The 16,083-nt window shown below is 41.0% G+C and overlaps 2 protein-coding genes across 3 annotated transcripts in view; both read right to left on the bottom strand.

Moving 5' to 3' along the window:
• polr3b (polymerase (RNA) III (DNA directed) polypeptide B) overlaps positions 1-6,086 on the bottom strand; it is a 90,015-nt gene extending 83,929 nt beyond the window's left edge. Inside the window, exons 1-4 of the mRNA XM_060839701.1 lie at positions 5,992-6,086; positions 4,921-4,953; positions 3,018-3,074; positions 2,860-2,924 (exon numbers count right to left, since the gene is read on the bottom strand). Coding sequence (XP_060695684.1) covers positions 2,860-2,924; positions 3,018-3,074; positions 4,921-4,953; positions 5,992-6,075 — 239 coding nt within the window. The 5' untranslated portion in view covers positions 6,076-6,086. The remainder of the gene's footprint in view (positions 1-2,859; positions 2,925-3,017; positions 3,075-4,920; positions 4,954-5,991) is intronic.
• A 5,246-nt stretch (positions 6,087-11,332) lies between these two features.
• Positions 11,333-16,083, bottom strand: part of endouc (endonuclease, polyU-specific C) — a 37,653-nt gene continuing 32,902 nt past the window's right edge. For both annotated transcript variants that reach the window (XM_060839699.1, XM_060839700.1), the window contains exons 6-7: positions 15,404-15,557; positions 11,333-13,939 (exon numbers count right to left, since the gene is read on the bottom strand). In XM_060839699.1, the coding sequence (XP_060695682.1) occupies positions 13,676-13,939; positions 15,404-15,557 (418 nt within the window). In that variant the 3' untranslated portion in view covers positions 11,333-13,675. The remainder of the gene's footprint in view (positions 13,940-15,403; positions 15,558-16,083) is intronic.

The following is a 16,083-nucleotide window of genomic DNA, read 5'->3' as shown; positions in this document are numbered from 1 at the left end:
ATAGGACTTATTGTGTGTCCACCGCAGATTATCTGAACAAGTTATATAATTACAGATATAGGAGCTCATAGAACACAAACTGACTGTTTCAGTCCTGACAATGACATTTCAAGGAGTAATTAAGACATGTACTCAAAGTGCTTTTCACAAGCACCAGACAACTGTTTTACAGCCACTGAAATACTCTTGAACTACTCTGATTTGACCATAATCCATACTGAGGTCACGAGAGTCATTACATAAATGCAATTTCATGTTAAAACAATGATTAATACGGTCCTGTAAGAGGCAATAAGAAAATATTCTTACAGTATTTTTTGAAAACACTGACAGGCAAGTGGCAAAACTGATCAAACGAGTGACTCTATACTGTGAAACCTGACTTGAAATGTTACAGCATTCCACACTTGTTAACTTGCACAATCTAAAAATGTCTAGCATGAATGTCTCTTTTTTTTTACAAATAGAACAACTGGTTCTCAAACTGGAGCCCACTGAGCTTTTCCACAATGGGAGGGTGTGAAATGATTGCTCCAGGAGCAACAGACAGGTAAAATCAGGGGTAGTGGGGGTACAAAGAAAGGCAAATTGTCTGCTTTGTGCAACTTCATGACAGTTGGGAGGCATCCTGCACGTGTAGCTGGCACAATGTTTCTCATAATTCCCAAATATTCAGCCTCCTGATGGTGATGGCTTCCTGGTCCATTGTGCTTTTCAGCAATGGGTTTCATATTCCTTTTAAGCAGGAGTGAACAGAGTGATTGGACTAGTAATCCAGAGTCCTAGGCTAATGCTGGGTTTAAATCCCATCATGGTAGCTGGTGGAGTATACATTAAATGAGCAGGTGTGGAACAAAAAGCTAGCCTCAATAGCCGTGACCATGGAATCGTCAAAACAATAAAATCTGGTTTTATGCACATTCTGCCGAGAAAACAATCTCCCACTCTTATCTGATTTGGCTTACAGGTGACTCCAGACCCACAACAGTTCTGAAGAGGAGTCATAACAGACTCAAAATGTTAGCTCTATTTCTCTCTCCACAGATGCTGACAGATTTGCTGAGCTTTTCCAGCACTTTATTTTTATTTATCACAAAGGAGTGACGGACTTTTAATTGCTGTCTGAAATGGCCACAGCAAACCACTCTGTTCAAGGGCAGTTAAAGATGAGCAACAAATGCTGGTGTTGCATTGATGCTCATTATTCCATGTAAAAACAGAAAGGAGAGGGGAGATGGGAGACCAGCTATTGCTGTGAAGTCAGAGTGCATTTAATTTAGCCCTAGTGATATGTGCTCTTATGACACTGCATGGTCTGTTCAATATTTGAACATTTTTGTTTATATTAATTTCATGTTCATTTGAATCATAGAATGATGACAGCACAACAAAAGGTCTTCAGCTTAGTGAGATTTGTTGACTCTCTGCAGGAGCAGCTCACAAGGAGAACTCCCCTGCTCTCTCTCTCTTAAAAGTGAAGGGCAATCTTATCCATTCACTTAAAATAGCAGATGGGATTTGGATTTAATATCTTGAATGAAAGACGGGATCTCCAATACCACATTACTGTAGATGACAGCTTGAATATTGCACCCAAACTCTGGAGTGGGACTTGAACCCACAACTATCCAACTTAGAGGTGACAATGTTGCCCATTGAGAAACTGCTGACACTTTGCCACAGGACTGAGGTGGGAAAGCTCAGCATGGCAATGATAAGCTGATTAACCCAACTAACCAAGGGAGTTGGTGGTTCAGTGATTCTGTCACTGGATCAGCATTCCAGAGATCCAGAGGGAAGCCTGTAAAACTAGCCACGTTGCTGGGATGGATTTAAGATAGCTGGGGGGTGGACCTGGAGAGAAATAGATCTGGAATACAGACTCAAATAAAATGATGTGAAGGCACTGGGGAAGGTGCAGAAGGGATTTAGGATGAGGAAATTCAGTCATGAAGACCAATTGCAGTGGGCAGCTGGGTGTTAATTGATGAGCATCACAGCACCAGGAACCGAGGTTTGAGTCCAGCCTTAGCTGATTGTCTGTGTGGAGTTTGCATATTCGCCCCATATTGGTGGTGTGGGTTTCCACTTGGTCCTCCGGTTTCCTCCTACAGTTCAAAGATGTGCCAGTTAGGCGGATTGGCCATACTAAATTGCCCTATAAGGTTCAGAGATGTGCAGGTTAGATGCATCATTAAGGCTATTCAAGGCGGAAAGAGATATATTTCTAACAGTTAAGGGAATCAAGGATTATGGGGATAAGGCTGGAAAGTGGAGCTGAGGGTCATCACGTAAGCCATAATCTCATTGAATGGTGTTGTAGTCTCAATGGACCCAATGACTTACTTCTGCTCCTACGTCTTATGGATTTTGAAGGAGAAAATGTTCTTACTTGAGAAAGGAACAGAATGAGATGTCTAACATTTAAAGTAATTTGTAAAAGTAGTGACACTGATACAAGGAAAAGCTATTTCGTACAGTCGTTAGTGTCCAGACTGCAATGTCAAAGAACGTGGTGGTGGTAGGTACAACGGCAACCTTTAAAAGTCAACTAGAGGGTAATTTGAAAAGAAACGATATGCATGGTTACTGGGAGATGGTAAGACAATAGTTCCAAGTGATGATCACTGAAAGAGCTAGTGGCGACATGATGAACTGAACGGACCTTCTTTCCTCCCTGATTTAGTTCTGTGAAAATCTTTCAGGACGTCAAATTCTCATCTAATTCACTACAACCTACAACAAAAGGAATCAGCTGTCCCACATGCAGCAATGCAACTGACTTTTAACAATTCATTCTACAAATAAAAGTCACCATCATTGGAGAAAAGAGAAAGAAAATCAGCCCTCGGCCCTTACTTTAAATACCACATAGGATCAGCATCACTGGTCACCTTCTCATTGGCTTTCATAATCTTCTTAATCTATGGAGAAAGCAGACTAGACAGTGAACAGAACAAGTGGCACAGAATGAGGCAGAAGAGCAGAATTAAACTGAGCATCACTAACATTCCTACCTCGACATTTATGAAGTAGTTGAATGAGTCAATGTGCTGCTTCACCAGGCCTTTGACCTGCAAGGAACAAAGAAACATACGAAATACTCATTTACCACAGAAACCCATGAAGTAATTAAAATAGTAAATCAAGCACACCAAGTGGGTCAACATAGGCTTCCAAAGCAAAGTGAAGGAGTTATTAGAACGTCAAATGAATTGCCACAAGGACTGTTTAGGCAGACACTACTTAATTTAAAAAGAGAATCGGATAAGAATGACAGAAGGATACAGGAAATCCCATGAAGGGAATAGGCAAGTCTGTATAGAGAACTAGCACAGGGACAATGGGCTGAATGGCTTCCTTCTGCATTGTGAACCTGCACCTCAACTCATCAGACAATTAGCAATTTATTTTTTAAAAAGTAAGTTTACTTTATAAACAGAAGGCTATTCAGCCCGAAAAACCATTTCTATCGGATCATGACCAATCTGCACCTTTACTCCATGTACCTGGCTTTCACTCACATTCTAACAATAAACTTCAACTCATTTCAATCTTGAAAATCTCCCTGTAATGCATGGTACCCATCTCTAATTTTGTTTTTGAAGGGAGGAGAAGAGGAAGGAAAAAGGAGTTTCAGATTTCCACTACCCTTCATCACAGCTCACTGGCATAGCACAAGTCACACAAGTTAATGATTTTGAATAAGTACACAAAATTTTCAAACATAAGTCAAGAGAAAGCTCAGACCAGGTTTCTGTACTTAAGAGTTACTATTTACTACAAGTAATTAGACTCTAGCTACAGGCAGTTATAACTATTGCCATACAACACTACAATTAACCTCCCCCTTTTTCTCTCAGACTTACGAATGGGAAAAAATAGATAATGAGTGAAGGAAAGCTAGAAGGCAGGTCAGTAGTTTTTAATTCAAGGATTACTGAGATGATCCTTATGATTCTACGTTGTTCAGAAAGATACATTCAGTTGATGCTTCCAGTGGTTTGCAAGAGACGCAAGGTGGCTAATTCACTTACAAAATGTTTCTGGCACATCAGTTAAAAGTCACAGCTGAAGACAACTGCTGATGGAAAGATGAACTGATTTTATTCAGATTTAAAATGGGTTTGACTGCAGAGAACAGAGAGACAGATTCTGAGCTAATGGAGATCAGAACATTTCCCTCTACCTTGGTCCCAGGCCCAAGTTGTCCAATTACCTGAGAACGTATTACACAGTGTTGACAAGCAAAAGGCTTTTGTGATCAATAACTGGTTGTTAGTCCACAGACCAACCAACTTCTTGTTGACACCTAGGTGGATCTGTACACAGAACCTCTCCAAATCATCTGCAACCACTTCAATTACTGCTTGTTCAAACAGCTATTTATATGCTGCTTGCTGTAAGTGGGTCATTTGCTTTTCAAAACATACAGAAGTCCTTTAACCTCTGCTTTTAACACAGTTCTCATTCCAGTCCATCGTTTTAATAGCATCAAATCAAACACTCCTTTACAGCCCAGCTAATTCTGAAGGTTACACCTCCATTAAAAGAATGGGCTCTCTCTGCCAAACACATTTTAAACAACTTGATCAGATCATCTTTCATCTTCTAAACTTGAGGAAATACAAGCATCTTCAAGCAATCCTCTCAACTCTCAGCTGATAGTGTTCTGGTGAATCTCCACCTCAACATGAACAAGAGGCCACAGTTTGCTCAGCTGTTCAGTTATACCCAAAAGCCCAGTTACATTTGCTCCTGAACTCCGAGAGCAACTTCGGTGACACACCAATTTGCATTGTAAGTTTGACCTTTGATCTGTGGGCTGAATAGAATTGGTCATTTCCATAAAATTAAACAGTGCAAGTGCTATCATTCCCCTGACCAAAACATGAAAACAAGTGAGAAAAACTCCATTACCTTCAGAAAAGCAGGAAGCAGCTTCCATTTTTCCTATTAGAAAAGCAAAAAATAAACATCAGTATTTTAACATTGAATACATAACCCAACAGGCTATCTAGCAGAACCAGTCCATATCAGCATAATTGTTATTATCAAGCTTTCTCCCATTGCTTCTCATCTAAATCTGTCACAATAACACTCTTAAATCATTTTACTCATACATACTTAGTTTCTTCATAAATGCATCTGTACAGTTTGTTTTACCTGTGGTCTCCAGTTTCACTTTTTCACCACTTTCTCTAACGGAGAAGCTTTGTCATATTTTCCTCTCAAGTCTTTTTTTGATCTATACTCTGAGTCTGGAACATTGAGAGATGGAACACCTTACACCATATAAAATTCTGAAGGTCCCTTTCAGGATGGACATGTGGGAATCTAGAATGAGGGGGGTCACAGTTACAGATTAGAAGTCTCCCAGTTAAGACATGGATGAGGAGTTTGACTGCTCACCATCTCACACGCACAGGGTTGCTAATCAGAAGAAATATCCTCCACAGAGCAGAGGATCATTGAATGTACTCAAGGCGGAGTTAGACTGATTGCCCATTGACCAGAGAGTCTGGTGGATCAGACAGGAAGGGAGGTGGGGACACAGCCAGGTCTTGAATTTATTAAATGCTGCACAAGCTATTTTGGGAGGGAAGCGGGATACTTGATGAATAACCTACCCCCATTCTTCTGAATCTCATGTATTTTTGGTGAATACTTTGTCTCGACTGCTGCTGGTTACACTCTTCTCCACCAGATGAGACATTTTCTCTGCATCTACTTTATCAAGACATTACACAAGAGCCCCAAGAGGGTCACCCCTCAGCCTCACACAGCATCATCCCTGTGAACGTCCCCTACACCCTGTCCAGTGCTCTCTAGATATTTCCTGACCAATCTATTCCGAAATATTGTAATCTCGGGGACTGGAACACGGGCCCTCCTGGGCCAGAGGTGGGGACACTACCCTTGCACCAGAAGAGACCAGGATGCAGCCTCCCTCACCCAGGTCTCATCTCCCCCCCTCCCTCCCTGCCTCACCTCCACCTCCCGGACCGGTGCCGCCAACGATTCCGGATCCAAATCCCCAAATTCAGCCGCCAGCATCTCCATAGTCTCCCTCATGTCCGCCGCCAACCCCGGTCCGGCAGGAACCCGCGTCCCGAGAAATGAGTGTCCGGGCGGAACCCCGCGGAGCCTCGGAAAGGTTCCGGCCCTGCGCCCTTTTCAAGGCTCCCCCAAGTGTGCAGCCTATTGTCTGGCCTCACAATAAAGCAGCTGCTGCTGATGCTGGTGCTGCTTGGGGCTCCAGTGTTGCAGGAACCTGATAAATTGGAATTGCTCACTTCAAATGATTCATCCCTCTTCTCATTTTTACACATCCTTGTTTTTTAACCCATTATTTTCTTGCTGCTTCCACCCCCCACAAACTTCAATCTTTTAAAACTGGATTGAAGAAGTTGTCAAAAGTGAAATCTGGACACTCTGATGACATCCTCCATCACGATGCCAACAGATTCTCCCTTGCAGTTTCGCAGCTATAGAACTTTCTTTGTTTTTATCACTATGCTGGTCAGGAACAAGTGAAGCAGCAATAAATATGGTCCTTTTTTTTAAAATTAACTTCCCACCAAGTTCTGAACACCTCCATCAAATCTTTCCATAATTCCCTCTTCTCTGCTCAAAGAAGAACAACCTAACTTCTACAAGACCAAAGTTCCTCATCCCTGATGTCATTTGAGTAAATCTCTTCTGCACCCTCTCCAAGGCCTTAACATCCTTCCCATAGCAATGTTTCCAAGATGGAACAGCATCCTCCAATTTCACCACAATTATTAAACCATCAATGTATTATGACTACTGGGCATTTACCACAGATCTGTTATATGAGAAAGCCATTTACACAACTGCTTGTTGTACATTCCATCTAACCTCTTTTTTCCAATTTAATCCATCACTTAACTGTAGAAATTAATTGAGGATTGCACACCACGATGAAGCTTGCACACCACAAGACAAGAATCAATCATTGTTCTTCTGAAGAAGTAATACCAAATTTGAAACATTAATTCTGTTTTTGTCTCCAGAAATGCTTCCAGGTCTGCTGGGTTTCTCCAACATTGTCAGCCTTTTGCTTATTGTCTGTCGATGGTACATTTAGAGATCTGGCAGTTTGAGTCAATGCTGATTTACCATTACCATCCACTAAGTAACATTAATTTACCTGTATCCCACAAGGGACAGGACAAGGAGGCAGCTCCCAAGTCTATCACAGCTAGAACAGAAATTGTTCTGCATTGTTGGTGTCATTCATTCGCTAGCTATTTAGCCAACAGAAACAGCTGGTCTCCCACATGGGACAGTAATTCTGAACCTGACAATTTCAATGTTCTCCTGTCAACCTCCTGCTAGACTCTGCATAAAGCTAAGATTGATGTAGTGCTGGAAAAGCACAGCAGGGCAGGCAGCATCTGAGGAACAGGAAAATCGATGTTTCAGGCAGGAGCCCTTCAGACAGCATCCGAGGAGCAGGAAAATCGATGTTTTGGGCAGGAGCCCTGCCTGATAATTCCTGATGAAGGGGTCCTACCCAAAACATCGACTTTCCTGCTCCTCGGATGCTGCCTGACCTGCTGTGCTTATCCAGCACCACTCTAATCTTGACTCTGATCTCCAGCATCTACATAAAGTTCTGCATCACCTCTGCATAAAGTTAAGCTCACCTGAAACACTACTGTCTGTATCCTAAATCATGTCCCATTCCTTCATCACCCCTGGTGCTTGTTAACCTGATGTTGATTCCCATTGAGCTATGCCTGGGTTTTGAAATATTCATCCTTGCTCTCAAATTAGTTCATGATTTCACCCTTTGTATCTACATAGAGTTACCTCACTTCACAAACTTACCATTTTAAAAAAAATCAATGTCATTACACACCTCTGGAACAGATGGGACTTGATTCTGGAACTCTTGATTTGGAGACAGGAATGCTATTACAGTGTCATAGGGACCAAGCAAACTTTCCAGATTTTCATTTTAAATCAACCTATTCAGATACGTTAGGACAAATGTCTGGGGCAGGTGAGACTTGAACCTGAACCTTCTGACCCAGAGGTGGAGACCATAACCACTGCGTCAAAGAGCCCTATTAAACTGTCGACATATTTTCTAGACTTTCCAAATAGATACTTTTAATCAACCTGTTCAGAGATGTTATTACATACTTCTAGAGCAGCTGATATTTGAACCTTTGTCTTCTGGCTGAGTGATAGAGACACTAAACCTACACAACAAAAGGCCTCCCAAACATACCAGACATCGTTTACCACACCATCATGCTGTTGTCACATTACAAAACTTTCCGATATATGGATTTCTTTACTTCTGGCCTCCTGTGCATCCTTAATTTTAATTATTCCATGATTGGAAGCCTTGCCTTCAGCAATCTGGATCTCCATAATATTCAATTCCTTCAGCTATAAAAGGCCTCTCAAAATCTACTCTTTTGATTAAATCAACTGACCTATATAATAAACAGCTTGGTATGAAGCAGCTGAGTCTACCTCATTGAATGTTCTTAAGGCAAAGATGGATTTTTAAACAGTAAAGGAATTAAGGGTTATGGTGAGCAGGCGAGTAAGTGGAGCTGAGACCCAGAAAAGCTCAATTCCTGCTGAAGGGCTCTTACCCGAAATGTCGATTCTACTGCTCCTCAGATGTTGTGCTTTTCCAGCACCACACTCTCAACTCTGATCTCCAGCATTTGTCATCCTCACTTTCTCCACCATGAAAAGATCAGCCATGGTCTGACTGAATAGCAGAGCAGGCTTGAGGGACCAGATGGCCTACTGTTGCTCCTATTTCTTATATTCTTATCGTGTCAAACTGTGTTTGGTAATGCTCTTGTTAAGGAACTTGGGGTGTTCCATGTCACTAAAATTGGTGTAGAAAACAGTTGTAGTTGTACACAGGAGTCACCATGTGAGAGGAGGATAATGAAACTTTAAAATGGGGAGAGAAAAACAAGTTGGTGGATTGGGCAGACAGCTGATAGGTGAATTCAATACAGAGAAATATGAGGTGATTAATTTTGATCAGAAGGATTTAGAGAGGACATGCAAAGAATGTGTATTGTGACAATGTTGTATCTTTAAGATGTGTTTTGACCTTTTGTTTCAGAGAGCGAGAGAGAGATTGGAGGACAGATGCCAAATAGTCGATGAGAAGATAAACAACTTATGAAGCCTCAGGTTTTTTTTTGAAAGCTGGAACAATAGATGCAGCCTGAGTGGGTGTGATCAAGCTCCCACCCACAAAACCTAGAATTTTTAGTTTTCAGCAGCAGTTGCTGTTGGGGTTTTGAAGAATTGGAAGTTTTCTTCCCCTCTGTCAATTATAGTCAAGAGATGGAGTTCTCTTCCTGGGCTGCTGGATTGCATGTGAGACAATCTTTTCCTGAATTTGCTTTTTGGTTTGTTTATGGGATAGTACTGTATAGAAACAGTTCATTAGAAATAATTTGTGTATCTACTATTCTGTTAAGTTTCCCAGTAGAGTTACGTTATTCCAAGTTCTTTTTTTGTTGTATTTTAACTATAACGTTTGAATAGATTATGTTTTGCTTAATATCGAGTAGATTGACCAGTCAAATTGCATCTGGAATGGCTCCCATTGGCAGAAGCGTTGCGACCAGAGGACATCGACATGGTCAGCAAAAGAAATATAAGCAAAATGAAGAAAACCATTTATGCGATGAGTGGTTAAGACCTGTAGAGTGCTGCCTGAGAGTGTTCTGATGGCAGATTGTAGTTATCAAAATTAAATTGGACAAGAACGTAAAAATAAATTTCTGGGACTACGAGAAAAGGACAGGAGAGTGGGAGTGTCTGCATTGCTGCTGCAAAAGTTGGAATGACAACAAGCCAAATGGCATCTATTCTATCATCAATGACAAGTTGCAGAATGCCAGTGGTGCAGTATCACCTGCCCCAACAGTCCTGGACACACTTGTTCTGTCTGTCACTGCTGCAGACTTCAGATCAGTTGTCCGGAGAGTAAACCTAAGGAAAGGAACTGGCCCAGAGGGTCAGCACTGAGGGAGCCCCACACTGTCAGAGGGACAGTATTGAGGAAACCCTCCACTGTCAGAGGGTCAACACTGAGAGAGCCCTACACTCTCAGAGGGTCAGTGCTGAGAGAGCCCCTCAATGTTTGAGGGTCAGCACACAGGGAGCCCCACACTGTCAGAGGGACAGTACTGAGGAAGCCCCACACTGTTAGATGGTCAACACTGATGGAGCCCCACACTGTGAGACGGTCAACACTGAGGGAGCCCCACACTTTCAGAGGGACAGTACTGAGGGATCACAGCAACATCTGAGGGTCAGGACTGCGGGAACCCCACAATGTCAGATGGTCAGCACTGAGGGAGCCCCAGCCTGTTAGAGTCAGCACTGAGGCAGCACAGCAACATCAGACAGTTGGCACTGAAGGAGCCCCACACTGTTGGAGAGACAGTACTAAGGGAGAACAGCAGCATCAGATGGTCAGCACTGAAGTAGGCCCACACTGTCAAAGGGACAGTACTGAGGGAGTCCTACAGTGTTAGAGGGTCAGCACTGGGGGAGTACAGCAACGTCAGAGGGTCAGGACTGAGAGAACCCCACAATGTCAGACGGTCAGCACGGAGGGAGCCGCAGAGTGTGAGATTTGGCACTGAGACAGCATAGCAACATCAGATGGTTAGCACTGAGGGAGCCCCACATTGTTAAAGGGTCAGCACTGAGGGAGCGCTGCAATGTCAGAGGATCAGTAGTGCAGGATCACTGCAGTGTCAAACAGTCAATACTGAAGGAGAGGTCCACTGTAGGAGGGTCTGTGCTAGGGGAGTTCAACATTGTTGGAGAGTCAGAACTGAGGGAGTGATACACTGTGGGAGGATCAAATCAAAGGGACTGGTACATTCTCAGAGGGTCAGAACAAAGTGAGTGCTGTGATGTTGAAAGTGCCGCTTCTTTCAGCTGGGTTGTTGTTCCAAAACTCAACTTGCCCGGCCTTTTGGACATAAAACCAAGAACTCATTCAAGCAGGAAAGAATCTTAATGCTGTGGCCTAACTTCCCAACTGACTCCACCAACAATGCAAGAACTAGTTAGTCATCACATTTCCAGTTATTGGATCATGCTGCGTGAAAATTGGTTGCACAATTTGTCTGTATAATTGTCAACAGTTCAGTATTATTTGGGCAGGACTGAGCGGAGTCAAATTGAGTCACTGAGCCACAACAATGTGAGACAAATGCAGCAAGGTATGACCACTTCAGATAGTCATGGCCAATAATCTTGAAATAATTGTGCTGAAATAAAAGAAAGCAAGACTCACTTCTTTATAATGAACTTTATTTCAAAATTATTAAAAAGATGAACATGCGTTGCAGGAACTGAACTATAACCATGTCCAAAGATTAAACTTTGGTCAAATACGTATTCCAAGGTTCTGCTGAACTTTGAGAAATTAAGGCAGAGTGTTAACAAGCAGCAATAACTCCAATATTGTTTCCACTTGGAGGGGGAGGAAATAGAAATTTCAAATCAGCAAACTGTATTTACCAACATGTAGCTCTTTTCAGTACAGGTACACAATCCTTTATCCGAAATTCTGAAATCTGAAACTTTTCTGTGGATTGTGGAGTGTCATTTTGGTGTGACCCAACACCACACCCACTCGAACCACAACACTCAGATGGGATGCGCCATCCTGGCCCCAGCACTGGCAGGCATTAATTCTGTCTCAGCGTTCGCACTATTCACACATGCATCTGCTCTTCGGTAATTTGTTTTTAACTTCACCGTGAAAATGCCATTTATTCTGAAATCAGAAAAATTCGGAATCCTGAAAAGCAACTGGCCCCAAGGATTTTGGATAAAGGATTGAGTACCAGATTAATGCTGGTCTACAAACAGAATAAGCTGCAAAACACAGCAGGTGGGTTAAGGATTTGGTTGGGATAAACGTGCAAGTTGTCATAAAATCAGCTCCTTTGGAAAAACAAAGACTGAACCTTTACAGAAGTAGAGTTTCCATAATGACCATGTTATGAATTATGAAAACTGCAAAACACGTTTTGATAAAAATTGAAAATTCAGAAGTGTAAAAAGTGAGAGCAGTTTTGAGACAGGTTTAGACGAACTTTGAAATGTCTGGATGCAATTCAGGTCAGGAGTAAAGATCAGTGAGGCCTGGGATTGCAGCTGAAGCAATGTGGTTTCTGTAGAATTAAATTGCTCATGATCTTTCAAAATCCCAATAAGTTTTGGGCCGGAGAAAGGTAAACCCAGTTTCGGGTAAACTCCGAACATCTTTAAGCATGGGTTTCTTGTCTTCATCAACCCATCTAAAATTAAACTTCATAGATTGATTCAAACCTCAGTAATCCTAGGAAAGTTGGCATTGGAAGTCATTAGTTACTGAAACCTGTGACAGTCAAACCCTCGCCATGTTTAAACACAAAGGGGTCTTTGAGCTGTTCTCACCTAAACCCCCTCCAATTTCATTTCTTGGAAACAGCTCCGCGAGAAACAAGTTTCTTCCACAATTTTGGTACTTCAGAGACCGAGAAAAAGCCAAATCAAAGTTTAATTGAAAATATTTTACCTGGAAACTGAAAACATTAATAAAATGCAAGTTATTTTAAAAAGCAAATTGAAATATCAATAAATTGTGCATTTTAAAAACTATAACAATTCAAACAATTTTTGTTTAATAAAAAGTTCAATCTAACAAGCTGATATAGTTCCACTAATACAAGCTATGAAGCAGAGAAACACATGAGTATAACGCAGGGCTAACCCTTAAATCACTGACTAATTGTCATCAAAGCAGATACAGAATTTCAAGCTATGAAACAAATGCTCATCCATAACAGAAAAAAGAAACTGCTGGCTGTAGGTTTTCTTAAATGGATGAAGCTTCAATGATGGAATGAAAAGTGAACAACGTTTTCCTCCCTGTTTAAAATCACGCAGGAATTTTACATCAGATTGATGTGAAAATGTGCAGCTGTTAGGTCATGTGGTGCATTGAGGGTTAAAATGCACCAATTTCACTTCAAATGAAACAAATATTTCTGATCCCACTGGTCATGGAGAGATTGGTTGGTTTTCTAAGAGATATTAAATGTGATGGCTTGTTACAGTAGGATTTAATTAACAAGGCAGGTAGGTGACACTTTATTAGGAGGTCACAACGATTTTACTGTTTTAGACAGTTTGGATATTTGAGGACTGCAGCATTATCAGAACAAAAACTGTCAAACTAAAATCCTGCAACAACATATTAAATTTAAAAAGCCAACGCCAACACGTAGAGATTTTGTGTGAAATGTGTTGATTTATGGGGACAGTTTCTGAAATGAATTCTGTGCTGAACGTTAAACTGAATTTTTTTAAAAAGTCACCCGAATTTTAACACAGAAACGGTCTCCTTTAGCACAGCATCAAATCCACTGAGTTCATATGGGAGTGCATTAATTGAGGATTCTGAACAAGAAGACATTGCAAAATGTGCATTTTATACAATACAATGTTGCAACGACTTTGAGAAGATCTAACCAGAAAAAAAATACTCTGAGCATCGACTATAGTCTGCTTGTTGGACGGATGTTAATTCTGCAGACATTTGAGCAAACTGTAGACGACACTGAGGATTCCTGAGACTGCCACAGGTTCAGTCCAGGGGTATATTGTTGTTGCTGAGCAGCACCGGGTAGGAACTTCCAATGTACTTCCCATGACGATACACCACAATTTGCAAATGGTATTCGTCCACCATTACCAGTTCCCTCGAGACTTTGGCCTGTGACAGGAGGAAGCAGATGGTGTAAACAGCGACCTCAAACTCAGGGCTCACTCCAATAAAGGAACTACCCACAGGTTTCACCATTGTCTTCCAGCTGAACTGCAGGTTCAAGACGTGATCATCTTCATCAGGCTGCAAGAAACCAGCAAATAAACAAATATCAGCTAGATTCCACAGGTCGGCAAACATATACCCAAACCAAATACCTTAGTAAAATTCAAAATATTCATTCACTCACTGCTGGCATTGCTGAGGGAGTTCAGTCTGAATCAAATCAAGACCTCAACATGTCTCATTGGAGTAATATGCTATAAATCAAGCCCTGCTATTCCTGGAGACATTGCAAGAGTTAAAAATTTCCCCATCCTCTCCACAGTACTTGACCTCTATATCAGTCCTTTCCTCTCTTCAGTCCACAAGAAAAATTAAAAAGACAGTTTTGCAAGTATGAAGGGTAAGCAAACAGAAATTAGTTTGTTTCACCATCAATTCAAGTTGAGGCAATAGGAAAGTTGAGGCAATATCAATGTAGGGAAAGGCAACTCAGAGGAGCAATAAGGGACAGCACAGTAATATTACAGAGGGTAACGGTCCATGCAAGGAATAGTAGTTTAAAAAAGTCTTAAATCACTGAAAGTGCAGAGCATCCACAATACAATTAATGAATTCATGTCACAGATAGAGAGCCTTGGCTTAATTCTACTCACCACCACAGAGACATGGTTACAAAGTGTCCACAGTTGGGAAATACATGTTTCAGAGTACACACCATTTTGAAAAGACAGGCAGGTTGAAAAATGAAGGATAGCCATTATAATAAAGCATGATTTCTGAATCATTTGTGAGAAATGATCTTTTCATAGAAAAATTAGATGTGGAAACCATGAGGGTATAGATTAGGAATAACAAGAGTTAGAAACAACTGATGGGAGTAGGCTCCCTAACAACAATTAAGCTGTGGGACAGATCATTAAAAGAATAAATTATTGCAGTTTATAAAAGGCAACGTAATAGTTGCAATGGACAGCAATCCCCATACAAATTAGACCAAGCAAATTGGTAAAGGCTACCTTAAAGATGAGTTTGTCGAATGTTTGTGGGACATTTGTTTGAAGAAGCCAGACAAGAATTTAAGCTACTTTAATGAGTCCGGATTGTTGGAATATCATAGTTAATGATTCATCAGGTAATACTAATCACAATAAATGCATTTCACAATAATTTTCAAAACAAAATATTCTAATTACAAACAAGAATCTTAAATAAAACTGAGGTTTATTGGGTAAACAAATGAAAATATTTGCTGGTTAACAAACACTAAGAAACAATTCAGAATGATCAAGAAACATACATTCCATTGGAAAACTGAAACTCTGAGAAAAATATGCATCCATGGTCACTGAGGTGGTTAAGGATATCATTAGATTAAAATAACATGCTCATTAAGGTTGCAAGAGTAAATCCGAGGATGACAGTGTTTTAGAAACCCAACAAAATACTACTAAAAACTAAGAAGGAACAACAATAGAATGAGAATAAATTAAGAACTTGTTCCTTAGCCAACAATGTTAGGACATCAAGTGTAACTCCTCGCACCTTATTCTTGTCCTTCCTGGCCACAAAGCCTTTATAATCAATGTGATTGCGCTTCTCCTGCAGGTAGAATTGGACCCAGTTGTGTAGGCCCATGATCTCGCTCCCTCGTTTGGTCTCTCCCACAAACACATGCTCAAACCCTGAAGAATCTCGTCTGGAGGAACCAAATAGACCGATAAAGCAGTCAAGTGATAATCTGTCACAGAAGTCATTTTTGACATTTCACAAAACCACAGTATTGTTTAAACATATAAAGTAGCCCATCGGCCCATTGTGTCTGCACCAGCTTTCCATCATGACTTACTGCCATTCTCATGGCTTTTTTCCATGTCCTCTTATCAAATTTAAATTGAAACAATCATCCAATGCCCTCTTGAATGCCTTAATTGAATCTGCCTTTAGAACATTTCCAAGCAATGTGTTCTAGACCTTGTCACAAAGCTAGTCCTTTTTTTTCTCTAATAAGCTGTTCTAAACCCAAGGATACTGTGTCATTGGTTTTATTTTCAGAAGGATCATAAACAGCTCCTGACTCTGAGATGGCTAGTTTGGTATAGACATGAGAAAGGATTTTGACAGGCCTTCTGTTTATACGTAAACAGATGAGACTTCAGACCAAAGTGGTCATGTTTTAGAAGTGAACTGTACAATGAAAGGGAAATGGTCAGTTCTGAAAGCTG

Source organism: Hemiscyllium ocellatum, chromosome 19, assembly GCF_020745735.1.
Source record: "Hemiscyllium ocellatum isolate sHemOce1 chromosome 19, sHemOce1.pat.X.cur, whole genome shotgun sequence".
In the NCBI taxonomy this organism is placed as follows: domain Eukaryota; kingdom Metazoa; phylum Chordata; class Chondrichthyes; order Orectolobiformes; family Hemiscylliidae; genus Hemiscyllium; species Hemiscyllium ocellatum.
Note: the sequence above shows the minus strand (reverse complement) of the source record. Positions and strands in the feature narration are given on the sequence as shown.